The sequence below is a fragment of the Eurytemora carolleeae genome, unplaced genomic scaffold, assembly GCF_000591075.1.
Source record: "Eurytemora carolleeae unplaced genomic scaffold, Eaff_2.0 scaffold259, whole genome shotgun sequence".
NCBI classification, from domain to species: Eukaryota; Metazoa; Arthropoda; class Copepoda; order Calanoida; family Temoridae; genus Eurytemora; species Eurytemora carolleeae.
The window spans coordinates 129-16,839 of NW_019396517.1; the positions used below are offsets into that span (position 1 = coordinate 129).

The 16,711-nt window shown below is 35.9% G+C and overlaps 1 protein-coding gene across 2 annotated transcripts; it reads left to right on the forward strand.

Annotated features, from left to right (window-relative positions):
• The first annotated feature begins 276 nt into the window (after positions 1-276).
• LOC111704740 (4-coumarate--CoA ligase 1) lies at positions 277-15,367 on the forward strand. 2 transcript variants are annotated; one of them, XM_023477073.1, is made up of 11 exons: positions 277-361; positions 4,077-4,175; positions 5,794-5,832; positions 6,353-6,390; positions 8,122-8,215; positions 9,000-9,064; positions 9,359-9,438; positions 12,488-12,585; positions 13,804-13,983; positions 14,653-14,714; positions 14,865-15,367. In XM_023477073.1, exons 2-11 carry the CDS (start codon positions 4,140-4,142, stop codon positions 14,908-14,910), a joined length of 738 nt encoding a protein of 245 aa, XP_023332841.1. In that variant the 5' UTR covers positions 277-361; positions 4,077-4,139; the 3' UTR covers positions 14,911-15,367. The 2 variants fall into 2 exon arrangements, with proteins under 2 accessions (XP_023332841.1, XP_023332842.1); XM_023477074.1 differs by lacking the exon at positions 277-361 and having other exon boundaries at positions 4,080-4,175; positions 5,285-5,832.
• Positions 15,368-16,711: the final 1,344 nt, after the last annotated feature.

The following is a 16,711-nucleotide window of genomic DNA, read 5'->3' on the forward strand; positions in this document are numbered from 1 at the left end:
TGATTCCTTGATTCCTTGATTCCTTGATTCCTTGATTCCTTGATTCCATGATTCCATGATTCCTTGATTCCTTGATTCCTTGATTACGTGATTCCTTGATTCCGTGATTCCCCGATTCCGTGATTCCTTGTTTCCTTGATTCCTTGATTCCGTGATTCCTTGATTCCTTGATTCTGTGATTCCTTGGTTCAGTGATTCCTTGATTCCATGATTCCTTGATTCCGTGATTCTGTGATTCCTTGATTCTGTGATTCCTTGATTCCTTGATTCTGTGATTCCTCGATTAATTAATTAATTAATTGATTGATTAATTGATTAATTGATTAGGTTCCAGCTGGACACGCTCTTGGCAGCCATTCAGGAATATTATTTAGCATAATATATTGTTGCAAGGAACTTACATATACAACAATAACATATTGTTGCAAGGAACTTACATATACTATATTCGAGAACCATCCCTTTGATCAGGGCAAAAAAGAAACTTATAAATGAGAAATTGTCAGCTCAAGAACATGAGCAATTGGTGGCCGCAGCTGTAGAATGTAACGACCTTAGTGAGGAGATTAGGAAGAAAGAGTTGGAGATTAAACTTGATAAGAGGAGGACACTAAGGTCTAAAAAGTCAAATATAGATAAGCAGTTTTGGAATCTTGTGAGAAGAGTTGAGAAGAAGAAAGGGCTGCTTTCAGCTATCAATGATTGCGATGGGAAACTAATTACTGAGTTTCTGCAATTAAAAGACACTGTGGTGACGGAGATGGCCAAGGTTCCCTTGGGTCAAACCTCAAAAATCTTTATTTCTCGAGGTCAACAATTATTGAAGGAAATTTCAGTAAAGAATGAGTGCGCTTTTGAGAAATGGTGTCCAAAGGAGCGGGATGAGTTTGAATATCAGGATGAGGTCTGCCAACCTGTTGGTGTGGCAGATGTCATGGAGGTAATCAAATCCCTTAAGATCGACAGGGCTCCTGGTATAGATAATGTCACACCCACTATGTTAAAAAGTGCGAGCATATCTTTTATAGGGAAATTGACTGAGGTAGTGAATGAGTCCCTGGTGGAGGGTAAGGTTCCATCTTCCCTTCTAGTGGGTAAAATGACCCTTATTGACAAAAAAGAACCGTCGCTAGATGTGGCTAAGAAACGACCCATCACAGTTTCAAGTGTGATGCTTAGTATGGTCACCAAAATAGTCCAGAAGCGAATGGATTCCATCTGTGAAAGGGAAGGCTTCTATGGACCGGTTCAGTATGGTTTCAGAAGTAGAAAGTCAACGGTCGACTGTGTGTTTATGATACTGGCTGCCTTGCGCAAGGCAAAAAGGAAGCACCAGTCTATCTCTTTAGCTTTCTGTGATATTGCGAAAGCTTATGACTCAGTTTGCCGAGAGCTACTCTACACAAAGCTTAGAAGTATTGGCTTTGGAGGAAGGGTAGTGTCCCTTATTCGGTCTATGTACTTCAATGACTGTGTGCGGATTAACTTAGCACATGGGTTGTCAGAACCGTTGTTTTTCACCCAAGGGGTTAAGCAAGGGTGCAGCCTCTCCCCTTTACTGTTTGCACTTTATATTGCCTCCCTAGGGCTAGCTCTGGACAGTTCTAAGCTCGGAGTTAAGCTAGGGAAAGCTATGATAACAGCTATCTTTTTCGCGGATGACCTGCTATTGCTATCTAGAACCCCTAAAAGAGGAATGAATAAGCTTCTTAGAATTGTCTCAAGATTCTGCACGGACATGCGCATGAAGCTTGCCACCTCTAAGACTTACATCCTTACCAATGCCCCGAATGAGACCTCCTGGAAGGTAGATAACGTCACTATTGAAGAGATTTTAGTGGCCAAGTATTTAGGGGTGACTTTCCAGGTACGTGGCAGATCTATGATAGGGGGGTATGAAAAGGACATGATCCGGAAGGCCACTAATTATGCTTATGCCATTATGAACATATCAAGGGGGATTCTTGATAGGGCCATGGTTGCCAAGAGACTCTGGGAGTCGTGCACCATCCCTTCAATCCTGTACTGTGTGGAGGCTGTGACTCTTAAGAAAGCTACTATTGTAGAGCTAGATAGACTACAATGCATGGTAGGTAGGTTTATCCTGCAGATACCTCACTCATCCTCTAAGGTGCTCACCTGGATGGATGCGGGCCTCATGCCTATGGCACACAGAATTCAGACCAGACAAGCTTTGTTCATCTGGAGTATTCTGAAATCCAAGCTCAATAGCCTCCTAATGGAGGTGCTACGGGAACTGCTAGACCATCCTACAGACCCATGGGTGAAATCCTGGATGGAGATTCAGAAGGATGTTGGGTCCATTGCAATGTTCAAAAGCAGGAAAGAGTTACAGAAAGCAATGTCAGATAGAGCTGTGAGATTTGTGGTTTCAACCAAAAGAGGCCATTCCTCTGCCGTTGCAGCCTCCCAGCCGTGGAAGTGGTTCCGACTTCAGGGTTTCGTGAATGATTCCAGAGCGAGTAGGACTCTGTGCAGAGTTCGGGCTGGTAACGCAGAGCTAGGTAACAGATACAAAGATAGGTACGGCTGTACCCATGTTTTGTGCCCATGGTGTCTCTCAAAAGGGGTCCGTGCCAGGCTGGTAGAGTCTCACGTGGTCCTTATCTGCCCATGCGTAGCGGCACAGCGTAGGGATTTCGGGATTGCAGATTTTCACTCGACCTATGTCGCTCATGGTAAGAAACCTCTATGGCAGATTCTCAGGGCTTATCTTGGGGGGGATGGGTCAGACCAAGTAGTCTTACTTGAAAGAGGGAGGAAAATGGCAGTGTTGTTGGAGTCATGGCTGGTTAATAGTCATGAAGATGGTCTGTAGGGCGAGAGCTCTCAAGGTGGGTTTTTTTGTCAAACAATCCTAAATCTTATCTTATATCTTATGTTAAACCATTATCAAATAATAATCTAATAAACTTTTTATTAACTTCATACTGGGGTAGTACCGAGATGGACTACTCTGGGGGACTGTTAGTGTGCAGTTGGGCGGTGACTTTAGTCATTGGTCTGTACTTCGACAGTTGGCCACACTAGACAGTGTGTCACCAATTGGTACATTAATAGCCAATGTGGCTATTTTTGATGAGGTCTCAGCCCTGACTTCTACGGAATGATGGTTGATTTTTTGTTTGTTTGTTTGTTTAAGATTGAGATTAAGATTTAAAAGCAACCAGATTTTAGTTTATAACAGGTGCTTAAAGGAGTTACGCGCGCTTACCGTTGCCGCGTTGAATTACAAGAAAGAGAGAGATATAGTTGTTAAAACAAATTCGAAATATAAGGAAGACGATTTTACCGACTCAAATGCCGTAGCCTTTTCTCAAGACGTGTTTATCCATTTCCTCCATGTAGCACCCACATGTCAAACCCCGCTCATCCGTTTCCCGCCTCACCCCTCTATAACACATCCCAGCTCAGTCAGGTTTAGAGAGTTAAGCCAGTAACAGCTCCGACACAGGGAGCCTCTTGACTCCTTTATGATGATGACGCAGATACTCAGCGCAACGCTCCTGTTGATCTGCTCCACCAACATGAAGCTCTACATCACCCCCGTGACTCCTTTATGATGATGACGCAGATACTCAGCGCAACGCTCCTGTTGATCTGCTCCACCAACATGAAGCTCTACATCCCTCCCATGAAGTACCCCCAAATACTCATCATTTATTCCTTTGTTAATTTCTAAATCAACCAATCTCAACTCCGCCTTAAGTGCAAATATTTTAAAACTCTCGTTTTTAAATAAATGTTAGAAATATCCATTTTTAGATCTCTTTATTTTACTATAGTGACTTTTAAAGTCAACAATAGTATATATTTTAGGGTTAGGGTTGGTTAACACACGTTCTGGGCCGAGTGCTGCGGCTATGACAGACAAGGGGGGCTGCTCTGCAACTAGGACAGGCTATAGGGGGCGGAGCGCCGCGGCTAGAAAACGCGCTCTCTGTCTTGTAATTCAACGCAGCATGCGCGTAACTCCTTTGGGCTTCTGTCGATTTTATGATCAATTTTAAGATATTGATAATTCATCAAATTAGTTGCTAAATAGATGTGAATAGAACTATGGTATAACTCATGTACCGATTGTACCGCCTATAGCTGCTGTTCTGGCTAAACATCCAATGGTGGATGAATACGATCTGAAATCTATAGAAACGGTATAGTTGTATTCAATAAACTCTCTAAGTCAGATTGTGATGTACCAATTCAGGCAGTTTTTTCTCTGTATTTTTTTCAGGTCAAAATTTTGCAAAGTCTATAAAGAGCATTTGTTTTCAATTTTATTTTGCTTTGTTTTCAGAAGAAATATGCAAAAAACTATGCAAAAAAAGATGCAAAAACGAACGTGTCGAAGTTTAACGATCGTTTCTAAATCGTTATTTTTTTTTAGGTTAAAGATATCGCAAAGTTTAATAAAAAACTTTGCAAAACTTTGACATATAATACAGTTTTGGAAGTTTTATTAGATTCTTTTTAAAAACGTGAGGGTGCACGATAACCCTTATACTTTAAAAAGGGCTACTAATTATTCACAGTGGTGTCGATCCTTTAAACTGTAATTTTAGATTTTAAAAATAGTATTTTATATTCTCGTTTTTTCAATTCACTAGGAATTGTGTTTTTAACACAAACTCGGATCCCGATATCTTTGCAACCAGATGGTGTAAACCTTTGATATTTGATCTTCGACATCGAGTTGCAAAGATATAAGGATTAAAAAATTTGCGTTTGTGGCAAAAACTCGATTCCTTTATAATCTTTCAAAGAAAGGATCTTGTGGATTTCTAAAGAAAAAAGCAAGAAAAAGGAAAACATAAAGAAAAGAAGATATCTGCAGGACAGCTCTAAAATAGCATTTTTCTGCTTTTCAAATTATGTTTCGAACATTTTTCTGTGAATATTGTTTCCGAAATGACGTTCTATGCGCAAAAACTTTTTATTCAATATCGAGAAGGTTTTGCCAATTTTTGTTAAAAATTTATTTAAATAATAATTAAATATTGTTAATTATCATAAATTAGCCTTTGAAAAAATGCACATCTATTGTTAATTCGGTAAGTTTATGCAGAATGATGATGAACAAAATGTGAATTATTCTTCTGATGTCCATTAGAACAGATGCACTGGAAATAATTTGTTGTCCTACCAATACATTTTTGAATTTGTTCAGATAAGCCAGAGGTGTTTTGCGCTATTTTTGCGCAATTTAAAAATTTGTTTTCATTAGATTTTTATTCTTCTTTAATTCTAAACTGTGTTTTTACAGGTGGGTTCGCCCAGGCCAGGCCAAATCCGCTCCAGAACTGATTCATACAACTATCGCAGCAATGTGATTTTTAATGGCTCAATTTTTAAACTACTTTTTATTGTTTAAAGCTAACCTTTCTCCTTCTTATAATCATTTCTATAATCCAATAAAGCCTGAGACACCACAAACCTAGGATGATCATTTTAGGAAAGTTATTTGAGAAGATGAAGGAAAGTTTTTTGAGAAGATGAAGGTTTTTGAAGGAGAAACGGAGTTTTTAATTGTTATTTGATGAGCCTGTTGTTAGCCATGATGAGCCAGGAGCTGCCGACCATAGCAGTGTCGAACGGGATGTTTTGTCCTATCCAATCCTGCCATTTTAGGATTTAGTCCTATTAACTATACGTTTTAAGTATTAGTTTTTATAATTAAAGTGAATGGAAACCCTATTTACAAATACATTTAGCAACTTAATGTAGAGCACATTTTTCGATTAAAATATTTTTAGGGTTTTTTAACATTTTTAGGTTTTATGTGCTGCTGCCCCCCTCAGTTCTCAGCTAAAGGTAATATCATAAATTTGAAATAAGTTTTATAAACGTTTGATTTAAACAGTTTTATTTTGCCTTCAAAAAACATTAAGAAAAATCATTTGCAATCTTAATTTTTTCCTTTTAATTCCACAAAATGAGGGTTGATCAGCTATTATTATTATTATTATTATTATTATAATTGTTATCATTATATCTATATATATATAAAGTTGTAATCTCTGTTTGTCTGTTTGTTTGTCCGATCATAACGCAGAAACCTCCTGACCGATTTGCCTCAAGTTTTGATTGGAGACTTGGGAGACCCACGGAAATGTTATTAGCTTAGTTTTGAGTTTCTAAATTGTGTGAGTCGACTGTAAAATCGTTCAAGTGCGGGTAAACGGATGGAGTAACTTTTAGTGACCTTGGCAGCGCCGGGTTCCCAAGCTAGTATTTTACAAGACAAATTTAATTGCTTACTTTAATTTTGATTACATTCAATTTTACAAGCACTCATTAAAAAAATATAATTTTATTTTTATATATTTTTTAGAAATTGGTGTCAAACAGACTTAATGTAGATTGTGTGAGGTAAATATTCAAACTTAATCAATTGGAAATTAATTTAAAGAAGATATATACAGTATTATGATTTAAAATGGGTTAATAAAGATTGCTTTAATGGTATCTTCCTGTTCCATAGTTTATTGGGTCTCACTGTAGGTTTCAGACATAAACTTTGATATAAAGTATACTAAAACAATTAAGTTCCCAGCAAACTTTCTTAATAATTGAAATAACGTTTGATTTAATACGTTAGTAATATTTTCAAAATGGCTGCGATATGATATTTGGTTTGGTTGTATTGTAGTAATGGCCGGGGAATTAAATTAGGTTTGATTATTTTAAGAAGGAATTTATAAAATGTCGTATTGACAATTTTTAATGGGTTTTATACTTTTATATCAATTCTCAGTAACTGTCAAAATGAAAAATTAGCCATGAAAATGAGAAAACAAATTTAAAATAGCTCTATACAGTGATAACCAGAAAACAATAGAATAGAAAGACGATATTTTTGCAATACTTAAGTGTTTTGATGTTTTTACAAAGCAAATACTTTTACTAGTAACTTAGCAACGCACAATTTAAGTGAAAAGGGTCTTTTTACACTGTACAACTGCTATGTCTAATGTGCATTGAACTAGTTTAAGTCCTTACTTTAGTTTACAAGTCTTCATCCTATTTCAGAGTTTTCTGGCTATCACTGTATAATTATTCAATTAAAAAACTAAATATCTGCAGCATTATCAGTAATTTAAGAAGACGACATTTTATAAATTCTTTCGATATCTCTGAAGTTCTTGGTTAAACTATAGTAATTGTTTTAGGCGGCTCAGTAACATAAGATATCATTACAAAAGATATAAATAACATAATATATAAAGTACAAAAGATATAATTAAACAATGTTACAAATGCAAAGGCAAATGTTACAAAGGCAAATGTTACAAAATATAAAAAATGTTCTAATTAGCTTATATTCCATTGTATTTATACACAAAAATAGTTCAAATGAACCAGAAAATAGTTCAATTACGCTTCAGCTGAACTATTTTTATGTTATTTTAAACTCAAAGCCGCAACGCTCGGCCCCCTAGCCTGTCCTGACCGCAGTGCTCGGTCCAGAAACTATCTTAACCTAACCTAACCCTGAAATAATACAATGTCTTGTTAAAATGAACATAAAAATAGTTCAAATGTATGTATTATAATTGTAAGGTTAGGAGGGCCGGGTTAAGACACTTTCTGGGCCGAGCGTTGCGTTTAGTAGTTCAAATGAACATAAAAAATAGTCTAATGAAATGTTCACATGAACAAACTGTCGGTAATTTTCTTCTTTTATAGATTTTGTAATTAGTTCTTTCGTAATTTATATCTTTTGTAACTTATATATTTTCTAACTTATATGTTTTGTAATTTATATGTTTTATAACTTACATATTTTGTAGCTTATTATGTTTTGTTATTTTATGTTCTGTTATTATATACTTTGTAAATATATATTTTGTAATTATATATTTTGTAATTATATCTGATGGTACTGAGCCGGAATGGCTGTATTGTAGGAATGGTTGTAGAATGATATTTGGTTTGATTTTATTGTAGGAATGGTTGTATTGTTGGAATGGTTGTATTGTAGGAATTATTATACTATACGAATTGTTATATTGTATGAATTGTTATATTGTAGGAATGGTTATATTGTAGGAATGGTTATATTGTAGGAATGATTTTATTGTAGGAAAGGTTATATTGTAGGAATGGTTGGGGTATGTCTGAGTTCTGTGCTGCAGCGATCTGTCCCCGGCCCTCAGCATCAGTCGACAGTATGAAGAAGGGAAGTGTTGGAGAGGTAAAGATGATTATTGTCGTCTTCCATTTTCATAAGTTTCTGGACCCTATAGTAAACAAACCCTCATCAAAGTGTCATATTTTTACGTATTCTTTTATTTCTTTAGAAGAGTTTTTAGTTTCTGTAAAAGTATTCTATATTTTCTTAAGGATTCTTAATTTCAATAGAAAGTTTTTAGATTTTTTAAAAGGATTTCTAATTTCTGTAAAAGATTTTTGATTTTTGTAAAAGAATCTTGATTTCTAAAAAAATCAAAATTGATAGAATGAACAAAATCAAAACTTTTCTTAAAAGTTTAAAAGCTTATTTTTATATTAAGTATGAAGTATTTTGACGTTTAATTCTGAGTCTCTTCACAAACATTGAGATTCAGAGACACCATTGATATCCAGCTATTCTCTGAATTATAACTATTAATAACTGTTAAAGAGTGCATCATAAAAAGTGTATTTTAATATGGTCCTGTCTTTTAAGGTTTCAGATATAAGGTAGAGCTACTAATCTAATTTTTTGAATTAGTGGAGATATTTGACCTTTAGTCAATCTTGATTTTCATATCCATTCAATCCATCGAAATATGGATACATTTCTAAATATCTCCGTCAATTTTTAAGGTACAAAACAAGAGCACACCACACTTTAGAAATCCCCAACCTAAAAGATTGTTATACCTGGACATGTTCTATTATTGTGTTAACGAAATAATGCCGCGTAGATCAAAAAGTTAAAGTCGTCATCTAATTTGTTTGTTTTCAAAATGTTTTTTGATACTCTTGATTTTTAGGTTTTACCTGGACTAGAGGTTCGGGTTCTAGATATAGAGAATAGAGAACCCTTAGGACCTAATAGGTCACATTTATATAATAATAATAATAATAATAATAATACTAATACTACTACTACTAATAATAATAATAAATTTAGTTGAACCGATTTTTTTTAAAACACAAGAGAAGTGGTTCAACTACGTCTAGACGCTTCAACTAATTTTCGTTACTATTTAAATCTTGTCCCAGAAGTGATTCTAAAAAACTGTAGAAATTTCAGAACAAAATTTACTTTAAATAATGTATTTTACTCGGGTATTGTTATGATCTTATCAAGATAAAAATTAAGCACTCTCCCTTTAATGATAAATATTAGAGAGGGTGAGTTAGCTGTTCGGGGAGGAACTGTTATGAAGGGATATCTTGGAAACCCAGGGGCTACAGCAGCTACCATAGGTAAACTAGGAAAACCAGGGGTTACAACAGCTACCATAGGTAAACTAGGAAACCCAGGGACTACAGCAGCTACCATAGGTAAACTAGGAAACCCAGGGGCTACAACAATTACCATAGGTAAACTAGGAAACCCAGGGGCTACATCAGCTTCCATAGGTAAACTAGGAAACCCAGGGGTTACAGCAGCTACTATAGGTAAACTAGGAAACCCAGGGGCTACAGCAGCTACTATAAGTAAACTAGGAAACCCAGGGGCTACAACAATTACCATAGGTAAACTAGGAAACCCAGGGGCCAAAGCAGCTACTATAGGAAACCCAGGGGCTACAGTAGCTACCATAGGTAAACTAGGATAACCAGGGCTACACCAGCTACCATAGGTAAACTAGGAAACCCTAGGGCTACAGCAGCTACTATAGGTAAACTAGGAAACCCAGCGGCTACAGCAGCTACCATAGGTAAACTAGGAAACCCAGGGGCTACAGCAGCTACCATAGGTAAACTAGGAAACCCAGGAGCTTATTATTATTATTAAACAAAACTTCTGGGGGATTTTAATCCCCGTGTGAAGCCACACCCATCAGTACTTCCCCTCACGATACGTGTACAATCACGTCTGGAGTCGTCTGTTTGTAAACCGCCTAGGGCATGTTCTATTATTGAACCCTGGATGTAAGCGTACCGGGTGTTGGGATTATCGGGAACCTGAGTAGACCGAGCCCCAAGGTTGACATCCACCAACCCACCCACCCCTAACTGGGCAACATGCCCTGTGCAAGGGATGGTTTGTTTCTATGTAAAATCAGCATGGTCTTTAATGATTGCATTATCTTTGTCTGGCTTATGACAATTCCCCACTATTATGGAACGTTTATTCCCCGTCTATTTTCAGCTATCAATTTAAATAACTACTTTTGTTAAAACAAATTCGAAATATAAGGAAGACGATTTTTCCGACTCAAATGCCGACGTTAATTCTCTAAATGTGTGTGTACACAGGAAGCAAGCACACCACATGTGTCAAATCCCCGCTCACCTTAGCTCCCGCTCCACCCGGCAGTCAGCCACATACACTCAAGACATCCACAACTCCACCCTGGCTCCTTTGTGATGATGATTCAGATACAGAACTAAGTGCAGAAGACACTGCTTACACCTAGCTTCCGGGCTCCACAATGTTCCAGAGATCCGGGCGGATATCAGACGTCCTTCCATTATCCTGTATACAGGATAAGTCCGCAATCTCTCTCCCTGAGACTAAGCCTGATTGTAAGTAAGCCTGCCAAATCCTGCCGTCAAGATTGATGATCTGCACCACCATCATGAAGCTCTACAAACTCTTTCCAACCGATATTCGTCTATAGTTTCTTTATTAATTTCTATACCAGCCAATTTAAGCCCCACTCGGGAAAATATTTCATAACCTTTTGTTTTTTTATAAATAAAGATTAGAAATACCGTTAGATCTCTTTTATTTTATCATATTGACTTTTAAAGTCAACAACTTTATATCTTTCATCTGACATTTTATGTTCTAATATTGCTATTATTTCCTTGATTTGTTTAACGATTTATTCAATTCTCACCTCACATATGTTTAGTCAGGTCCATCCATTTCTCTGCCATCAAATGGATGCTTCTTGCCCGTTTTAGAAGTTCCATTCTATTGCATCCATCCTGTCCCAGGTACTGTCTAAGGATGTACTTGGTGGCCATTCCCGGGTACTTCTCTTCGTATTCAGCTATTCCACAGTCTTTCCTCTCAATTGTTGTTACCGGGCACTCAAGCAGTACGTGGGGTTCATTCAGCTTAACATACCTGCCGTTTGTACTACAGATTGGGCATGTTTTCCACTGATTTCCATACTTGTTTCTCATCCGGTTCCCTAACTGTAAGTTGCCAGACCTGGCCATGCTTATGATTTTACTGCGTCTACAGTCATTTACATGTTCCGGTAGTTTGAACCACTCTCTTGGTTGTGGTTGAGACTGTAGTGAATGAAGACCTTGTTTAGCATCTAGGACTGCTTCAATTGCCACATCATTCACTTTCTTGCGTAGCTGAGATAGTGACAAAACAGGAATGTTTGATTTGATAGCATCTTCTATTTCCTTGATGTCTCTGGCCCATTCATCCTCCTCTGGGTTCTCCAGTACTACTCTGAGACATTCTGTAAGAATTGGGTCCTTTTTCTTGTTTACTGCTCTCCAGTAATACCTAGCCTTTCTCATCCATATTCTAAACTTCATTGGCATTAGTCCTGCCTCAGTCCATGAGGATACCCGTGCAGTTGAGTGAGGGACTTGGAGAATAAAATTCCCAACCTCTCCCTGGATTTTCTCAAGGGACTCTATCGTTTTACTGTTAAAGCTCATAGCCTCCGAGCAATAGAGGATAGCTGGGATCCCGCATGTTTCCCACAAGATCCTGGCTAGTCTTGATCTATCCAGTCCAGCTCTTGTTAAACTCATGATTGAGTGAGCATACCTTCTTGCTGATGAGACCACATCCTTCTCTCTTCTACAGCAGCTACTATAGGTAAACTAGGAAACCAGGGGCTACAACAGCTACTATAAGTAAACTAGGAAACATAGGGGCTACAGCAGCTACCATAGGTAAACTAGGAAACCCAGGAGCTACAGCAGCGACTATAGGTAAACTAGAAAACCAGGGGCTACAACAGCTACTATAGGTATACTAGGAAACATAGGGGCTACAACAGCTACTATAGGTAAACTAGGAAACATAGAGGCTACAGCAGCTACCATAGGTAAACTAGGAAACCCAGGAGCCACAGTAGCTACTATAGGTAAACTAGGAAACCAGGGGCTACAACAGCTACTATAGGTAAACTAGGAAACCTAGGGGCTACAGCAGCTACCACAGGTAACTTGTTAAAAAGACAATTTCGAGATCGCGACTTGTGACTCAATTCCAGTATTTATTTGGCCCTCCTGTACGTACATAAAAAGTTATATTGTAAAAAAAATCGGTCACAACCAAAAACTCATATGCTTTATATAGAGTGAAGAAAAAAACGTATTCTAGATAAAGATGGATGGTTGCTGACAGGAGATCTAGGAATGTATGATGAAAATGAGAATTTTTACATTACTGGAAGACTGAAGGAACTAATCAAGTATAAGGTAGGTAGGTACAGATTCTTAAACACATTGGCTTACAAACATATAGATGTGCGAACATCACCCCGGACTAACCACTCCAGGACGAGATGCATTTGAATTCTTTGAATTCAATCATGTGTTGGCCTAAAATTTAACAATCTTTAAACTTACATGGAGTTCTCTGTTTATGCTTTTTCGTTTAAAAGTATTAAAGAGAAAAGGCGAAAACATTATGTTTACTAGGTAAAATTGTAATCGAAAGTCACAGTTCTCTGGGATAAGGACCGAACCTTAAAATCCGCGTGACCACCATGTTTTCAAATAAGATTTTAAAAGAATTATTAGATCTCCTAATAGCGCCACTTTATACATTTAATTTGACCCTCCATTTACAGAGTGGCATTTTAGATTCACAACGGTTTCTCAGAAAAAAGCATGATACCGTCGCGTTTTTTAAATAAAACGTGTCAAATTCTGACAATTTCGTTCTTTGTCTTGGCTTCATAAATTCTAAAGTAACTTTTGCAGAGAAACCACGTTTGAAAATAATTAATTTACAGACGAAAAAACATGGATTTCATCGTCTTGATCAACTAAGGTTTAAAAAGGGTGCTGTCGTAAATTATGTTGAGGGTAAGTTTTGAAGAAACATCTACATTCTACAGGGATAACCAGAAAACAATGGATGGCGAAGACGACATTATAGCAATACTTAAGTGTATTTGATTGTTTTTCAAAGCAAATAGTTTTACTAGACACTTATTAAATCACTTATATTGTGAAATGGGTCTGTTTACATTGCACAATTGTTGTGTTTCATGGTCATTGAACTTTTTAAAGTTAAAACCTGATTCTCAAAGTCGTCTTACTATTCTAGAGTTTTCTGGTTATCACTGTATACTGTTTTTTAACCATTTTTTATTGCAGAGTGATTGTATATTAGGGTTTCTTTCTATTCACAGTTTCATCTTTATTTACGTGTCTTGACAAAATTTCGCGTTAGTTCTCAAAAAATACCTTTTCATAAATATTGTGGAAGATTTTGTCCATTTCTCACTTAAAAAGTGTTCAATTCGAACAACTTCTCTGTTGAGAAAGTATACAAATCCGTAAGTTACTTTATAGAGCTAAAACATAAAGGAAACTTTAATAAATGTTATGCTTTCTTGATCAGACAAAGCTTTTAATGGTATCATTGTGAATCAGCCACAGTCTCTGAGACATCCACTTGATGTTCAGGGTTGGCAGATAGCGCCGGCTGAGCTGGAGGATGCACTGATTACTCACGAGGCTGTAGCGGACTGCGCCGTGGTTGGTGTGGAGGCCGAAGAGGACGGGGATGGAGAAGTACCTCGAGCATTCATAGTTGTTAAACCTGGATATAATCCAACACCTCAAGATATTCAGGACTTTATTAAGGTTAGCCGGAGTACAATCATATCTAGACAACATCAAGGTTAGCCGGAGTACAATCATATCTAGACAACTCGGAAATTTGTTCATCAAATTCTTATGCAGTCTCAACTTTAAAGTGGCCTTTAAATTTACCTAACCAACTTACTCATACTTTTTTGCAGCAAAATTTTTTAAATTGCAACGTGCATGTTTCTGGCTTGTGTTTAAAAAGAGTAATATATTGGGTGAAAATTGCTCGATTTTAAACGTGAGAGCTTGCACTGCATCGTGGTTCTTGTTTGTAACCTTATCCAAGAGCGGATACAGAGGTGAACCATTTTTAAACCCCATCAAAGAGTTTTTACAGAGAATTGTTCACTTTTATGTCAAAACCATCGTAATACATGCAATGCAATACATTATTGGCATTAGCTCGCGTACCGTACCATTAGTAAATGTCTTAATCTTATTTTTACTTAATTTCATAATACTATCTGATAGTATCTTTCTTTCTATTTAGGAGTACCAATTATTACTGTTAATGCTGGTTAATAAATTAAATGTTATTTTTAAAGAGTTCATAGTAATTCTAAGGCCTTCTGCTGATTTTTTCGTTTCTCGGGATGGAGTTATTAGCGGAAAGAATAAAGGAGTAAGGCTTGAATTCAGCAGCACAATAATTTATCATTTTAGGACAACATGGCGTCCTATAAACAGCTGAAAGGAGGAGTCGTCTTCATTGAAACCATTCCCAGGTATAGTATAATCTTTTTTTAACCCACGACATTTTTAAATTTTGATTAGTTTTCAAGACAAATTAAACTAAAGGATTTTTACAAAATGATTTTAAACAAGTTTTTAAAACATGCAGATCAAGAAGTTAAAGTTTAAATTAAATTTTTTAGATCCTTGGCGGGTAAAATACTGAGGAAGGAATTGAAGAAAATGTAGAAATATTCAAGAAGAATAGAACACACATTGTATTTACTGTATCTACATCTAATAATTTATAATAATAATATCTATAACAATGTAAAAATGTAATAAATTTATGTACATTGTACAATGTTTACAGGGCTACCCAAAGAAGGATGAGACAGCAGAGAAATTGAGCCTGTAAAACTTTGATATTTTAAACTTAGATTATTGATGTGATCTAATAGAATTCATAGTTTGTAATATCTATTATATATGACATTGGGCTGCAAAGATTTAGGAATTAGATGATCCGTTGTACAGTTATTGCTTTGGCGTGATCGTTAATTTATAGTTTGCTGTATTGGGCTGCCTTGCATACTTAATTGGCATGTTAGTAATATTTTTGCCGCTAGAGTTCGTGTCATGAAGTTTCATCCGTCGTGAGTAACTCTATATTTTACTTAAGACAAGTGAATACATTTTGTTTTATCAACGTGTACGCGTGTATTTGATTGCATACTAACTTTGAAACTCAGCTTTGTCCGAGTTTTTTTCTACAAAAGTCAATCACGTCAAAATTTTTAAGACCAAGCTAAGAATGTTTCTATGATTTTACCAAGTTCCAAAATCAAATTGATGCAAATCCACCCAGGGGTAATGTTTTGATAAGAGATAAAACCAGATTATTACTTTATAAATTGTATAAAATAAATTACGACTCGATGAATTCACATTCGCAAAGCTTTTATTAAAAGTCTTACCTGGGAAACATTTTGATAACATTATCAAAGTTATTTTCTTCTACAAAATCCAAAATATCCCCCCACAAAGTTGCGATTATTAATAGGATTAAAGTTCGAAAAGATGGTTTTATTTAATTTAAAAAAAAATCAGATTTATAAAAGTTGAAAAAACTATTCGCATCATTTGTTGGACATGATCGATAAATCTAAAAAACAAATATTTGATAAGAAAAATATGATAGATGCCTAAATATATATTTTCTCTGTTTTTAATATTTACAATTCAACATTATGTACAAGGATTACAATGCAGATAAATGCAAATTGCATAATGCATATATGTAACATTAAATTTAAGAAGTATTTACGCATTAGTATGTTTTTATATTACATAATATCACATTTTTATCTATTTTCATAATTCATTTTACATTCTATGTATAAGATAAAAGAATAAAGATTTCACAACGATTTCCGCACTAAAACATGCAAAAAGTCTAAATTTTAATTTAAACAAAATATTCTGTATTTAATGAAACTTTCAATAGCTCTAATCTAGTTCAATATTAAGTTTATAACTAATATTTTTCTTTCCGGTTAAATTGAATACTTGGATCCATAAAACTGTAGAAGAAATACATCTAATGTGTAATTCTGATGGAAATGAAATTGCACAATTAATGTCTTAGGTTTATTGGACTATTTTAAATCACGAGTTGAGTCTAACAGTCGTCTTTCTATTCCACAGTTTTAATAGTCTCCCTATTCAGTGTTAAGACCAATAATAATAATTAGTCAACCTTCATTTGGTAGAAATGAATTTTAAGCGTCGATAATAAAAGAACCCCGTAGCCGGCTTACTTCATGAATCATGGGCTTTAGCACAGAATCGGGTAAATCTATCTTGGATTAGTCCAGTTCCATCATTGCCTCTTGAATAGCCTTTTCCAGATGTATATTCATTCTTCTCCCCCTGAAATTAATATATTTTAGCTCAAAATTAATAAAGAAGTTTAAAGGAAACAATTTAGGAATCTAATTAGAACTAGATTTAATAAAAGCAAGACAAGGTTGAGCAGTGCAGACGTGGT